We start from the raw sequence: 14,216 nt of genomic DNA, 5'->3' as shown, positions 1-14,216 counted from the left end.
CAGAGGTTGTTGCCGATGCCTCAGAGAGCTTATCTATTGATATGATGTCTCTCCAAATCTCTGTGTGCCATTGTGTTCTTGATTGCTTGCTTTACGTCAACAATAAACAGGTACATTTGATGTTCTGATTAACAAAAGTAAATTTATAAAAATCAGAAAAATAATTACAAAAAGAAAAAAAAATACAAGCAAACAATTCTACACACCATACGACAACAAATATATATTCTTAAGAAATAATACTATTTGATCAAGTGGATGTAATTTCTACTAGATAAATCCCTTAGTTCTTTTCTTTTTTTCTTCTAATGTTTAAAAAGGTTCATATCTTTGTGCATTATCTATTGATATGATGTCTCTCCAATTCTCTGTGTGCCATTGTGTTCTTGATTGCTTGCCTTACGTCATTTGTTTGTTAATGTGTCACTGTATTGTTCTGTCACTCATTCTAACCTCCATATCCCATTGTAGGTAATGCCGGAAGTGCCGATAACTCAGGTTAGTATCACGTTTTAACCCTGAATAATACTCAACAATAAAACAGTCCACAATATATACGTTTACTTAAGTCAATACAATCAAATCAAACAATCCACATTATATACGTTTACTTAAGTCAATACAATCAAATCAATACTATATAGCCAAAAGAACAATCCACATTCTCAAAAAAAAACAATAAACAATTTGTACGTTAGATTTAGACAAGAACCTGCAACCAATTAAACAATCTATATTTTGATATCAACATTAAAAGATGGTCCACATTAATGTTTAAACAATTCAACAACATTTAGGTGAATTATTTGTTGACAAAGTATCTGAATGTTAGTCTAAGTGAAAATCATGTTATACCAAAAAAAAGGTAATGTATATCCATCAGCTACGAAATTAAGGTTGTTTGATACCTGTAATCAGCTTTAGTCTTTTATAGTTTGGAATCCTTAACATGTTTTCGTTATTTCGTGTAATTCAATAATAGAGAGAACGAGGAACATGAAAACAACTTCCGTAAGATACTGTCTGGTCATCGCAGATTAACATGTACATCCCTTCATAGTGTTTATGTTTGTGTATCATTGTCCCTCTGTCGGCCATGTGTCCAGTGCTGCATACAACAGTACTCTATTGCATGTTGATCTAAGTTCAATGTTGTTTGACTGTGGCTGAAAATTAGACAGTAACTACAATAGAATCATGGAAAACACGTAGGTGCCATGAATACAAATTATGGTGCAGTTCCGACACGACACCAATGAATGCTTGACTTATTTTACCAGCTATGTGAGTGTTAATATAAGCTCAGCATCACCATAATACTTCGTCAAGTTGTTGTTTACATAGAAATGCATTGCTGCTTAGAAACCTATAATTAAGTTTAATTTCATACAAAGTAACATGTTCTTTCCTGGCGTATTTGTGTTAACCATTAACGTATATATTGCTCAAATCTGACTATTTCTGTCCTCAGCAAACAACGGTGGTGGCAGGAAAAAGAGGAGACGGAGATTTAAGTTTGTCCCGACGAATCCCAACCTTAAAAAGCCCGGAAGAAGGGACCTCGTTTACTTCGAGCAATCTCCCACCTTTTGTGACCGAGATGACAGTATAGGATTTCCGGGGACGAAGGGACGCGAGTGTAACGCGACCTCTATCGGTATAGATGGGTGTGACCTGATGTGTTGTGGTAGGGGGTTTAATTCGGAGAGTTACACTGTTCGTGAACGATGTAGCTGTATTTTTCAATGGTGTTGCCATGTAAAATGTGAAACATGCACACGGACAAAAATCAGACACACATGTCTGTAACACACATATAAACCGTGGATCAGACACACGCCTGTAACACACATGGACACATGTATCAGACACACCTGTCTTTAACACACACGAATACGTGCTTTGTTCGAATGGGTGTGAATAAGCAGTTATATTTTTGACAGAAGGTGGTCAGACGGATGTTGTAAAAAATAGCCAACACTGCAACGTTTACCGCTTGTGGTGACTTAACAGCAACATGGTGTGTAAATAGGGCCGTGTTAAACGGCTTTATAGCAGTGGTTCAACGCCAGTCTCCAGGAATATGCATTTAATGATGGAATATTTCGATAATAAATACCAACTTTTGCGACAGAATGTAAGCATCTTTGGATAAAACGGTTTGCTTTTTTACTTTGATACTTATCAAAATGAGATCGCTGTAAGGCGGACCCAGACTCGACTACATCGACCGTGGAATTTTACTTTGGTACAGCAGGCGGGTTTGTGTCTGGATTCCTCAGACCGACATACAAAGGAATCAGCGTATGGCGTTTTCTTGTGTTTGTACATCTCGCCCTATTTACTAAACAACTCACTGGACGAAATGGGAAATAACTCATGACAACCTCGATATAGTCTTAGATATATAAATGTAAAAGAGGTTGACTTATTATTATGTACTTTTAAAGAATTTACGGGATGACATTTTTAAATGAATCATTGATGATTCGCGAGTGCTTCCGTATAGACCGGAATAACATGTGACGTGGTCGTATCACGTGATAAACGTTGATATTTGTGCACTGGTATAAACTTATAATGTAACATTTGGAGAATACATATATTGACTATTACTTATTTGACAATACACTGATAGTTCTACAGCCTAACTTATGTCTGTAAGCATAATGATAAATTATTTTTCGATTTACATATTTCTTGTCTGGTGACGAAATTCTCTGTATTTGTCAAAAAACAGTTATTGTTGGAATACTAGTGCTAAGTGCGCATGCGTACTATTGATGCAACACATTTTAGATTGAAGACAATTGTACAGTGTTATCGTTTCCGGTCAAGCTGTGCACTGTAATTGATCACCTCTGCACGTTCATTGTACATGCAGACACGCGCACTTTATATTTATTCCCGCTTCTTGTTATCGATGTATATATATTTTTCATCCACTTTTATATAAATTTTGTTATGTAAAAGTATAGCATTGTGTTGTTTTCATTGACATTTACAACGATGGATCAAAACAGGTTCATCAAGTGTAAACAAACCGCTAGGTTTTATTCTGAACAGTGTGATACTTTATCGTATATATTGTGTGTCTAGGACATGATTACTCTGCCTGCCCGTTTTTCCTTGGAAGACATAAACATGTCTTAACCTACCCCGGGAAAGACAGCTAACATACGCTTCGACTCTTAAAACGTCACCATCGCGTCAACACAAAAAGCAGTGTTACCAGGGTAGCATCATCAATTTTGTCATACATTTTATACCTCATTGATGGTGGCAGCGTGCATTGTGATCACCATCACAACATAGTTTTACAGTATGAAAGTATTTGAAAAAAGTAATTAAATCACTCCAATGTGATGTAGAAAGTGCAATTTTAACACTCCGATAATAATTATACAGTTTAGCACTTGGCAAAGTTTTGTGCTGAACTTCCAATATCTTACCATCGGTGGGGAACGTTTCTTTCCACATCACACAGGAGTCAAGGATTCGATTAGAGTATATGTATTTCACTAATAACATGAACCTTTGAATTGGAAAAGTTCAAATGTGTCTTCAGGGGTGAATGTGTTAACGTATCATAGATATCAGCTGACTTCCCGCACGTCTAATAGATTCCTCCCGTAAATATGTATAAACCTCCAAAACTATTTATAGAATTAGCAACTCGTTAACAATCCGTAAGACGAGTTGTCTTGTATACCTCCGATCGAAATCTGCATGTGTAGTTGCATTGTATGTCTGATTTACACTTTCATCACTTTTTATCAATTTTAACATAGTTTGCCAACAGTCTACCAAGGGTACAAAAAAAACTGTCAAAGTGTCAACGACATGTACGCTCAACTGTTAATAAGAGAGGTTAGATCCTGGATACATATTAAGATGTATTGATTGTGTTTTTTTACCAGTAATTCAATATTTTGGGCAATTAAGAATTCACAGTGAAATTATAAATATATCGTGCAAGCTTTAGTTATTTCACTGGAAAACAATTATGAACTTTTACTTATCACTCTTGTTGGCCTGGATGGAAGCGCGCACAGGTTCTTTATGTCGGAGGAAACCGGAGTACCTGAATCAAGTACCTTTTCACCTCCGATCGGGAATCGAACCCCGCCCAACTTGGTAAAAGGCAAGTGCGCGTTCAGCCAACATTTTAGGGAAAATCTAATGAACGGGCCCTCTCTTCTCTATAGATCTACTGTATAACACTATATAGGATACAAATCTGCCACACGTCCTCTTCTATCGAGGTTTTTACTGCGCAGGCGACAGTATCTGGCCACTCTGTCTGACGTCATTGGTGACGACAACCGATCCTGGATGCAGACATTTGTGGTAAATGTGGTACGGAGAACGCTTCCTCTTCCTGAACACCCAGCTGGTTCTATATCCTTGTGATTCGAGGATACACAACAACAGCTCAGCATGTACAATGTTAGTTTATAAAAACTTAGTTGAATAGTTTACTACTAGACGTATTTAGAAACGTATAATATTGGTCTTTGAATGCTTATCGGTAACCAATTTTGAATAAATTGACCCGTTCAGATTTTCTTAGTTATTATCAACAATTATAGTTCACTGGAACGTCTCAAAAATACGTCTGTGTTTATGGAAACATACTGAACACATTGTATCCATTTACTTGTAAAACTGTTAACTCAGCCACTGCAGCTTCTTGTAGCTTAAATATCAATTTGTACATTTGTATAGTTATGAGTTTATATAAAAAATTACGTGTAACATTACAGTTCCTATTTCGGTAACCGATGGAGAGTTGCCCATTGCACCACAGACCATCAAGCTCGGCGTACTAATCTATAGTCTAATATTCTATTCAAACATGAAGCTCTTACTGTAACACTGTTTCATTGTTTTAATCACCAGGTTTCTGCTGAACGCGTAACCAACGTCTCAAAAAAAAGACGTTTGTAGATCATCTGGAATAGATTTATTTCTTACCTACTTTTAAATGCAAATCACTGTTTATGTTTGATCTACTATTCACTCGATGTAGTTAAGTCACAGTTGTAATTCAGAAGGGTTAAGTATATTACAACTAAGCGAAATCTTGTGTGATTCTGTTTTTTCGCTTTGCTGACTATCACAAACTTTTAAACCCAACGTTAAGCTCCCTGAGCTCCTTGATAAAAGGTCCTAGATCAGTATTTTCTAAACACAGTAAAATTTGTAATATCTAATATTGTCAATACAAACATACATTTCAACTAAACAATACACATTGTTTTGCAATATCAATAAGTCAAAATTATAACAGACGTTTATAGATGGTTGAACCCCTACTATTATCTCTTGATGCTTACTTTAAAACATTGATTATTTATGAATCATTGTTTTGTTTCTAAACTTTATGGTGTTAAATTGCATCATGTTAAGTTAACTCATTTCTTAAAGAATAAGTGTACGTGCAAAATGTACCATCCTAGGTATCAATTAAAATAATAAAATAGATTTAATGACTTGAGAGCTCAGGTGCCTCCCTCTTTTCAAAATTACTGGAAAGCACTGGTACCTAGGTTCAGTGAGATCACACGTAATGTAGGTGGGCCTTTGTTGTATACCTTTAAATGTAGATATAATGTGTCGTGGTTAAACTCATTCTCACAGGGGTTAAATTGTCCGATACCATGCTCTACATCATGTTTGTCTGTGGTTCAGTAATAACGAATAGAGACAGGGTGTGATGAACGAGGATTACTATAAAGAAAATTACCTACCTATGCCTTTTTTATGTTATAGTTTCATGCATTATTTCATTTTGTTTAATTCATGCATTAGTAAGTGTAAGAAATTATGACGCATTTATAAAGACACCCTATCTAATCTTATAGATATGAAGATGATTCTTTTTCACGAATGAGTAATTTCCTTTCGAGCGAAAAAGAAAGATCAAAGCCTCGCACCATCATTATTACATTCATCGCGCCATTAAAGTAGCTGACTTCCGGTATGTGATAAATGGGTGCGTTCGTATATGTAGTCACGTGACTGCTGTAATATAATTGTCCACACATTTAAGTAATTTTTAGGTTCATGTAATGAAAGAAATCAGACACCATATGAATTAATTTTGTGCGCATCTGTTAAACACTCGACTGGTAGGGTGTGAACAGTTGGAATATATTAATTGAATAGTAAACTTGACTCGTAAAGTATGACGATCAGAGGTTGGGGGACTAGCGCGTGCGTAATTAGATCGTTTCACACATGCACGAGACAGACAGACCTGTGTATACGTAACTGGAACACATGTTGCACGCTCACATCAACCTCCAAATATCTACCTCTTAATTCTAATCACTCTTACTCCCTAAATAATAAAACGTAAATATTATAGTTAGTTAAAGCGTGTGCTTAACCTGGAAAGCTTCATAAAACGCTGAAACAAACGTTACAAACGCCATCAAGACCTTGTTTCTAGCTATGATGTCAATGTCTGACAAAAGCATAACAAATGTCCGTCATATCCTAGTCCACTGGTAACCTATTCATACTAGGTTTAATAACGAGACACACGAACAAGGGTGCCATATGGAAGGAATAAATTTCCTATTCAGCGCTCCAGTATTCAACTTCTTTTTGACTGAACGATCAATGATATTTTTTCATTTTTTGTCGAGATGCCATGATTTGTTCACAAAACGCTCGTCCTAATTTTTGTTATAACACCGCCCTGGTCCTTTCATTTATTTAAACCTTTCACCTGTCCAGTGTTAACGTGAACACTCTTAAACCTTCCCGGTCCTTGTTATGCATATTTAGGTCCTACCCAGACATCATAAAATCTTTCTGATATTATTATACTATGACACAAACAATACTGGGTATGAATTAATACTAGGACACAAACAATACTGGGTATGAATTAATACTAGGACACACACAATACTGGGTATGAATTAATACTAGGACACAAACAATACTCGGTATAAATTAATACTAGGTCACAAACAATACTGGGTATGAATTAATACTAGGACACAAACAATACTGGGAATGAATTAATACTAGGACACAAACAATACTGGGAATGAATTAATACTAGGACACAAACAATACTGGGTATGAATTAATACTAGGACACAAACAATACTGGGTATAAATTAATACTAGGACACAAACAATACTGGGTATGAATTAATACTAGGACAAAAACAATACTGGGTATGAATTAATACCAGGACACAAACAATACTGGGTGTAAATTAATACTAGAACACAAACAATACTGGGTATGAATTAATACTAGGACACACACAATACTGGATATGAATTAATACTAGGACACAAACAAAATATGGTATGAATTAATACTAGGACACAAACAATACTGGATATGAATTAATACTAGGACACAAACAAAACTGGGTATGAATTAATACCAGGACACAAACAATACTGGGTATCAATAGATACTAGGACACAAACAATACTGGGTATGAATCAATACTAGGACACAAACAATACTGGTTATGAATTATTACTAGGACACAAACAATACTGGGTATGAATTAATACTAAGACACAAACAAAACTCGGTATAAATTAATACTAGGACACAAACAATACTGGGTATGAATTATTCTTTGGGACACAAACAATACTGGGTATGAATTAATACCAGGACACAAACAATACTGGGTATGAATTAATACTAGGACACAAACAATACTGGGTATGAATTATTCTTTGGGACACAAACAATACTGGGTATGAATTAATACCAGGACACAAACAATACTGGGTATGAATTTATACCAGGACACAAACAAAACTTGATATAAATAAATACAGGACGCAAATAATACTGGGTATGAATTTATACTAGGATACAAACAATACTGGGTATGAATTAATACTAGGACACAAACAATACTAGGTATGAATGTATACTAGGACACAAACAATACCGGGTATGAATTAATTCTAGGACACAAACAATACTGGGTATGAATTAATACCAGGACACAAACAATACTGGGTATGAATTTATACCAGGACACAAACAAAACTTGGTATAAATAAATACCAGGACACAAACAATACTGGGTATGAATTTATACCAGGACACAAACAAAACTTGATATAAATAAATACTAGGACGCAAATAATACTGGGTATGAATTTATACTAGGATACAAACAATACTGGGAATGAATTAATACTAGGACACATACAAAACTGGGTATGAATTAATACTACGACACAAACAATACTGGGTATGAATTAATACTAGGACACAAACAATACTGGGTATAAATTTATACCAGGACACAAACAAAACTTGATATAAATAAATACTAGGACGCAAATAATACTGGGTATAAATTTATACTAGGATACAAACAATACTGGGTATGAATTAATACTAAGACACAAACAAAACTCGGTATAAATTAATACTAGGACACACACAATAGTGTATATGAATTAATACTAGGACACAAACAATACTGGGTATAAATTATTACTAGGACAATAACAAAACTGGGTATGAATTAATACTACGACACAAACAATACTGATTATGAATTAATACTAAGACACAAACAATACTGGTTATGAATTAATACTAGGACACAAACAAAACTGGGTATGAATTAATACTAGGACACAAACAATACTGGGTATGAATTAATACTAAGACACAAACAAAACTCGGTATAAATTAATACTAGGACACACACAATACTGTATATGAATTAATACTAGGACACAAACAAAACTGTGTATAAATTAATACTAGGACACATACAAAACTGGGTATGAATTAATACTACGACACAAACAATACTGATTATGAATTAATACTAAGACACAAACAATACTGGGTATGAATTAATACTAGCACACAAACAATACTGGGTATGAATTGATACCAGGACACAAACAATACTGGGTATGAATTAATACTAGGACACACACAAAACTTGGTATGAATAAATACTAGGACACAAACAATACTGGGTATGAATTTATACCAGGACACAAACAAAACTTGGTATAAATTAATACTAGGACACAAACAATACTAGGTATGAATGTATACTAGGACACAAACAATACCGGGTATGAATTAATTCTAGGACACAAACAATACTGGGTATGAATTAATACTAGGACACAAACAATACTGGGTATGAATTAATACTAGGACACACACAAAACTTGGTATAAATAAATACTAGGACACAAACAATACTGGGTATGAATTTATACCAGGACACAAACAAAACTTGGTATAAATAAATACCAGGACACAAACAATACTGGGTATGAATTTATACCAGGACACAAACAAAACTTGATATAAATAAATACTAGGACGCAAATAATACTGGGTATGAATTTATACTAGGACACAAACAATACTCGGTATGAATTAATACTAGGACACAAACAATACTGGGTATGAATTCATACTAGGACACACACAAAACTTGGTATGAATAAATACTAGAACACAAACAAAACTTGGTATAAATAAATACTAGGACACAAACAAAACTGGGTATGAATTCATACCAGGACACAAACAAAACTTATATATAAACGATATTAACGTTTAGATAATGATACTAAATGGACAGAAACAAATCATGAACTAGACAAAATTTTAAGTGATGTGAATATTAGAACAATCCTTTTTGTGTTTCATTATTATTTTTTGAAACTGCAACTCGTTTTTCTACCTCATTAATGGCCATTAAATGTTTGTTATTATCGACGTCCTTATCTTCGATACACGTCATTAGAAAGGCATTCGCCCTTTACATACAGGTGATAACTGATGGTGTAACCTAGCAGTTCATAACATAAGATGAAACTTGTATATTATATTTTTCGTTTTTTCCAATATTAGATAAGAATACCATCAAAATATGTTTCATGAAAAAGGTATGTTGCACTAATAATATGAAACGCATTATGCGACATGTAAGTTTACATTTGCCAAACTTTGTTTTATACAGTGAATTGATCATCTTCAGCAACAAGAAATTGACAAGGGAAGGGAGACAACTTTTATTTTAGTGGTTGCTATGGTATCCGAATGTATAGCATCTTTGTGGAATTTTTGATGCAACCTATTGCGTGTGATCTTCTCACAGTGACTTTTGATAAAACATTCTTTTTTTAAAAAAAAATATGACTGTCCGTTTCGTAGTATGACGTTTCAGAGTGAGGGTTTAAACGTTTGATAAAATTAGGATATTTTAGGGAGTGCAGGATTAAAACAAACATCTGAAAATCATCTTTATTTATAATAAGGTAATACTCCATAGTTGTTGAGTTTTTTAATCAGAATGAGAAAAATGCCTTGGATACTTTTATGTTTCCATGTTATGTCGCTTTCATACATTTATTCGATAATCTGTTAAATATTAAAACCATTACAAAATATAATAATAGAATGTAAACTTGTCAAAAGACATCTCAGGATAAGAACACAGACAGCTGGTTCTGTCCTCCCAAACAAAACTTTAACAATGCAGAACACAGTATACAGGTTTGCATTGGTTAGTCTCCTATACACCAAATACACGTGAGCGATTGTAAATAAATGGCACATGATCGATCATAATATAAAGATAAACACGTGCTTATTCAAAACATAAATTGATAGGATCGATCAATACGTTTGAGGCGCGGTAGTCTAGTTGTAGGACGTCGAGCTCGTGACCGAAGGGAGGCACGGTAGTCTAGTTGTAGGACGTCGAGCTCGTGACCGAAGGGAGGCACGGTAGTCTAGTTGTAGGACGTCGAGCTCGTGACCGAAGGGAGGCACGGTAGTCTAGTTGTAGGACGTCGAGCTCGTGACCGAAGGGAGGCACGGTAGTCTAGTTGTAGGACGTCGAGCTCGTGACCGAAGGGAGGCACGGTAGTCTAGTTGTAGGACGTCGAGCTCGTGACCGAAGGGAGGCACGGTAGTCTAGTGGTAGGACGTCGAGCTCGTGACCGAAGGGAGGCACGGTAGTCTAGTGGTAGGACGTCGAGCTCGTGACCGAAGGGAGGCACGGTAGTCTAGTGGTAGGACGTCGAGCTCGTGACCGAAGGGAGGCGCGGTAGTCTAGTGGTAGGACGTCGAGCTCGTGACCGAAGGGAGGCGCGGTAGTCTAGTGGTAGGACGTCGAGCTCGTGACCGAAGGGAGGCACGGTAGTCTAGTGGTAGGACGTCGAGCTCGTGACCGAAGGGAGGCACGGTAGTCTAGTGGTAGGACGTCGAGCTCGTGACCGAAGGGAGGCACGGTAGTCTAGTGGTAGGACGTCGAGCTCGTGACCGAAGGGAGGCACGGTAGTCTAGTGGTAGGACGTCGAGCTCGTGACCGAAGGGAGGCACGGTAGTCTAGTGGTAGGACGTCGAGCTCGTGACCGAAGGGAGGCACGGTAGTCTAGTGGTAGGACGTCGAGCTCGTGACCGAAGGGAGGCACGGTAGTCTAGTGGTAGGACGTCGAGCTCGTGACCGAAGGGAGGCACGGTAGTCTAGTGGTAGGACGTCGAGCTCGTGACCGAAGGGAGGCACGGTAGTCTAGTGGTAGGACGTCGAGCTCGTGACCGAAGGGAGGCACGGTAGTCTAGTGGTAGGACGTCGAGCTCGTGACCGAAGGGAGGCACGGTAGTCTAGTGGTAGGACGTCGAGCTCGTGACCGAAGGGAGGCACGGTAGTCTAGTGGTAGGACGTCGAGCTCGTGACCGAAGGGAGGCACGGTAGTCTAGTGGTAGGACGCCGGGATCGTGACCGAAGAGTTGCGGGTTCGAGTCACGGTACGGAACTGTGTCGTATCTTTGAGCAAGATACTTCACTCCGCTTGTTCCAGTCTACTCAGCTGTAAATGAGTATGTGGTTGGGCAGTGTTAGCATTGTTGAATGCTAGCTGTGAGCGCCACAATGGCAGTATGCTCTCCAGGGAGTGGATACAGATATTGGCTCGTTGCAAAAGCCCTATAACCACGGATAATAATGTGTGAATCGCATTGAGACGACCTACGAAGTAGATTGTGATAGAACCACGAATTATTATTATTAATTATTATTATTTATTTATACTGAGGTTTGATACAATGTTGATATCGTCTTTAGTTATACTGAGGTCTGGTTTAATGTTGATATCGTCTTTAGTTATACTGGGGTCTGGTATAATGTTTATATATTGTTAATTGATACTGAAGTCTGGTATATTGTTTATATAGCGTAATTGATACTGGGGTCTGGTAAAATGTTTATATATTGTTAATTGATACTAAAGTCTGGTATAATGTTTATATATTGTTAATTGATACTGAGGTCTGGTATAATGTTTATTTTTACTCTAACGTTATACTGGGGTCTGGCATAATGTTTATATAGTGTTAATTGATACTGAGGTCTGGTATAATTTTTATATATTGTTAATTGATACTGACGTCTGGTATAATGTTTATATATTTTTAAGTGATACTGAGGTCAGTTAAAATGTATATATAATGTTTATTGATACTGAGGTCTGGTATAATGTTTATATATTGTGAAGTGATACTGAGGGCTGGTATAATGTTTATATATTGTTTATTGATACTGAGGTCTGGTATAATGTTTATATAGTGTTGATTGATACTGAGGTCAGTTATAATGTATATATATTGTGAAGTGATACTGAGGACTGGTATAATGTTTATATATTGTTAATTGATAGTGAGGTCTGGTATAATGTTTATATATAGTTTGGTGTTACTGAGATCTGGTATAATGTTTATATATTGTTAAGTGATACTGAGGTCTGGTATAACGTATATATATTGTTTATTGATACTGAGGTCTAGTATAATGTTCATATATTGTTTATTGATACTAAGGTCTGGTATAATGTTTATATATAGTTAAGTGATACTGAGGTCTGGTATAATGTTTATATATTGTCAATTGATACTGAGGTCAGGTATATTGTTTATATATTGTTAAATGATACTGAGGTCAGTTATAATGTGTATATATTGTTAAGTGATACTGGGGTCTGGTATAATGTTTATATATTGTTAAGTGATACTTAGGTCTGGTATAATGTTTATATAGTGTTGATTGATACTGAGGTCAGTTATAATGTGTATATATTGTTAAGTGATACTTCCGTTTGGTATAATGTTTATATATTGTTAATTGATACTTAGGTCTGGTATAATGTTTATATATAGTTAAGTGATACTGAGGTCTGATATAATGTTTATATATTGTCAATTGATACTGAGGACTGGTATAATGTTTATATATTGTTAATTGATACTGAGGTCTTGTATAATGTTTATATAATGTTAAATGATACTGATGTCTGGTATAATGTTTATTTTTACTCTAACGTTATACTGAGGTCAGTTAAAATGTATATATAATGTTTATTGATACTGAGGTCTGGTATAATGTTTATATATTGTCAATTGATATTGAGGACTGGTATAATGTTTATATATTGTTAATTGATACTTAGGTCTGGTATAATGTTTATATAGTGTTGATTGATACTGAGGTCAGTTATAATGTGTATATATTGTTAAGTGATACTTCCGTTTGGTATAATGTTTATATATTGTTAATTGATACTTAGGTCTGGTATAATGTTTATATATTGTTAAATTATACTGATGTCTGGTATATTGTTAATGTATTGTTTATTGATACTGAGGTCAGTTATAATGTAATATATTGTTAAATGATACTGAGGTCTGGTATAATGTTTATATATTGTTAAATGATACTGATGTCTGGTATATTGTTTATATATTGTTTATTGATACTGAGGTCAGTTATAATGTATATATATTGTTAATTGAAACTGAGGTCTGGTATAATGTTTATATATTGTTTATTGATACTGAGGTCAGTAATCATGTGTATATATTGTTAAGTGATACTGGGGTCTTGTATCATGTTTATATATTGTTAAGTGATACTTAGGTCTGGTTTAATGTTTATATATTGTTTATTGATACTGAGGTCAGTTATAATGTATATATATTGTTAATTGATACTGAGGTCTGGTATAATGTTTATATATTGTTAAATGATACTGAGGTCTGGTATATTGTTTATATATTGTTTATTGATACTGAGGTCAGTAATCATGTGTATATATTGTTAAGTGATACTGGGGTCTTGTATCATGTTTATATATTGTTAAGTGATACTTAGGTCTGGTTTAATGTTTATATA

General features: G+C 35.3%; 1 protein-coding gene across 2 annotated transcripts in view; it reads left to right on the top strand.

Annotated features, from left to right (window-relative positions):
• LOC110462039 (protein Wnt-1-like) overlaps positions 1 to 2,967 on the top strand; it is a 52,909-nt gene extending 49,942 nt beyond the window's left edge. Inside the window, exons 5-6 of one of the 2 annotated variants that reach the window (XM_021515818.1) lie at positions 472 to 498; positions 1,472 to 2,967. In XM_021515818.1, the coding sequence (XP_021371493.1) occupies positions 472 to 498; positions 1,472 to 1,809 (365 nt within the window). In that variant the 3' untranslated portion in view covers positions 1,810 to 2,967. The remainder of the gene's footprint in view (positions 1 to 471; positions 499 to 1,471) is intronic. The other variant, XM_021515826.1, reaches the window with a different exon arrangement.
• Positions 2,968 to 14,216: the final 11,249 nt, after the last annotated feature.

The sequence above is a fragment of the Mizuhopecten yessoensis genome, unplaced genomic scaffold, assembly GCF_002113885.1.
Source record: "Mizuhopecten yessoensis strain PY_sf001 unplaced genomic scaffold, ASM211388v2 scaffold1419, whole genome shotgun sequence".
NCBI lineage: Eukaryota > Metazoa > Mollusca > Bivalvia > Pectinida > Pectinidae > Mizuhopecten > Mizuhopecten yessoensis.
The sequence above is the reverse complement of the archived record's forward strand: the minus strand, read 5'-3'. Positions and strand labels throughout refer to the sequence as shown.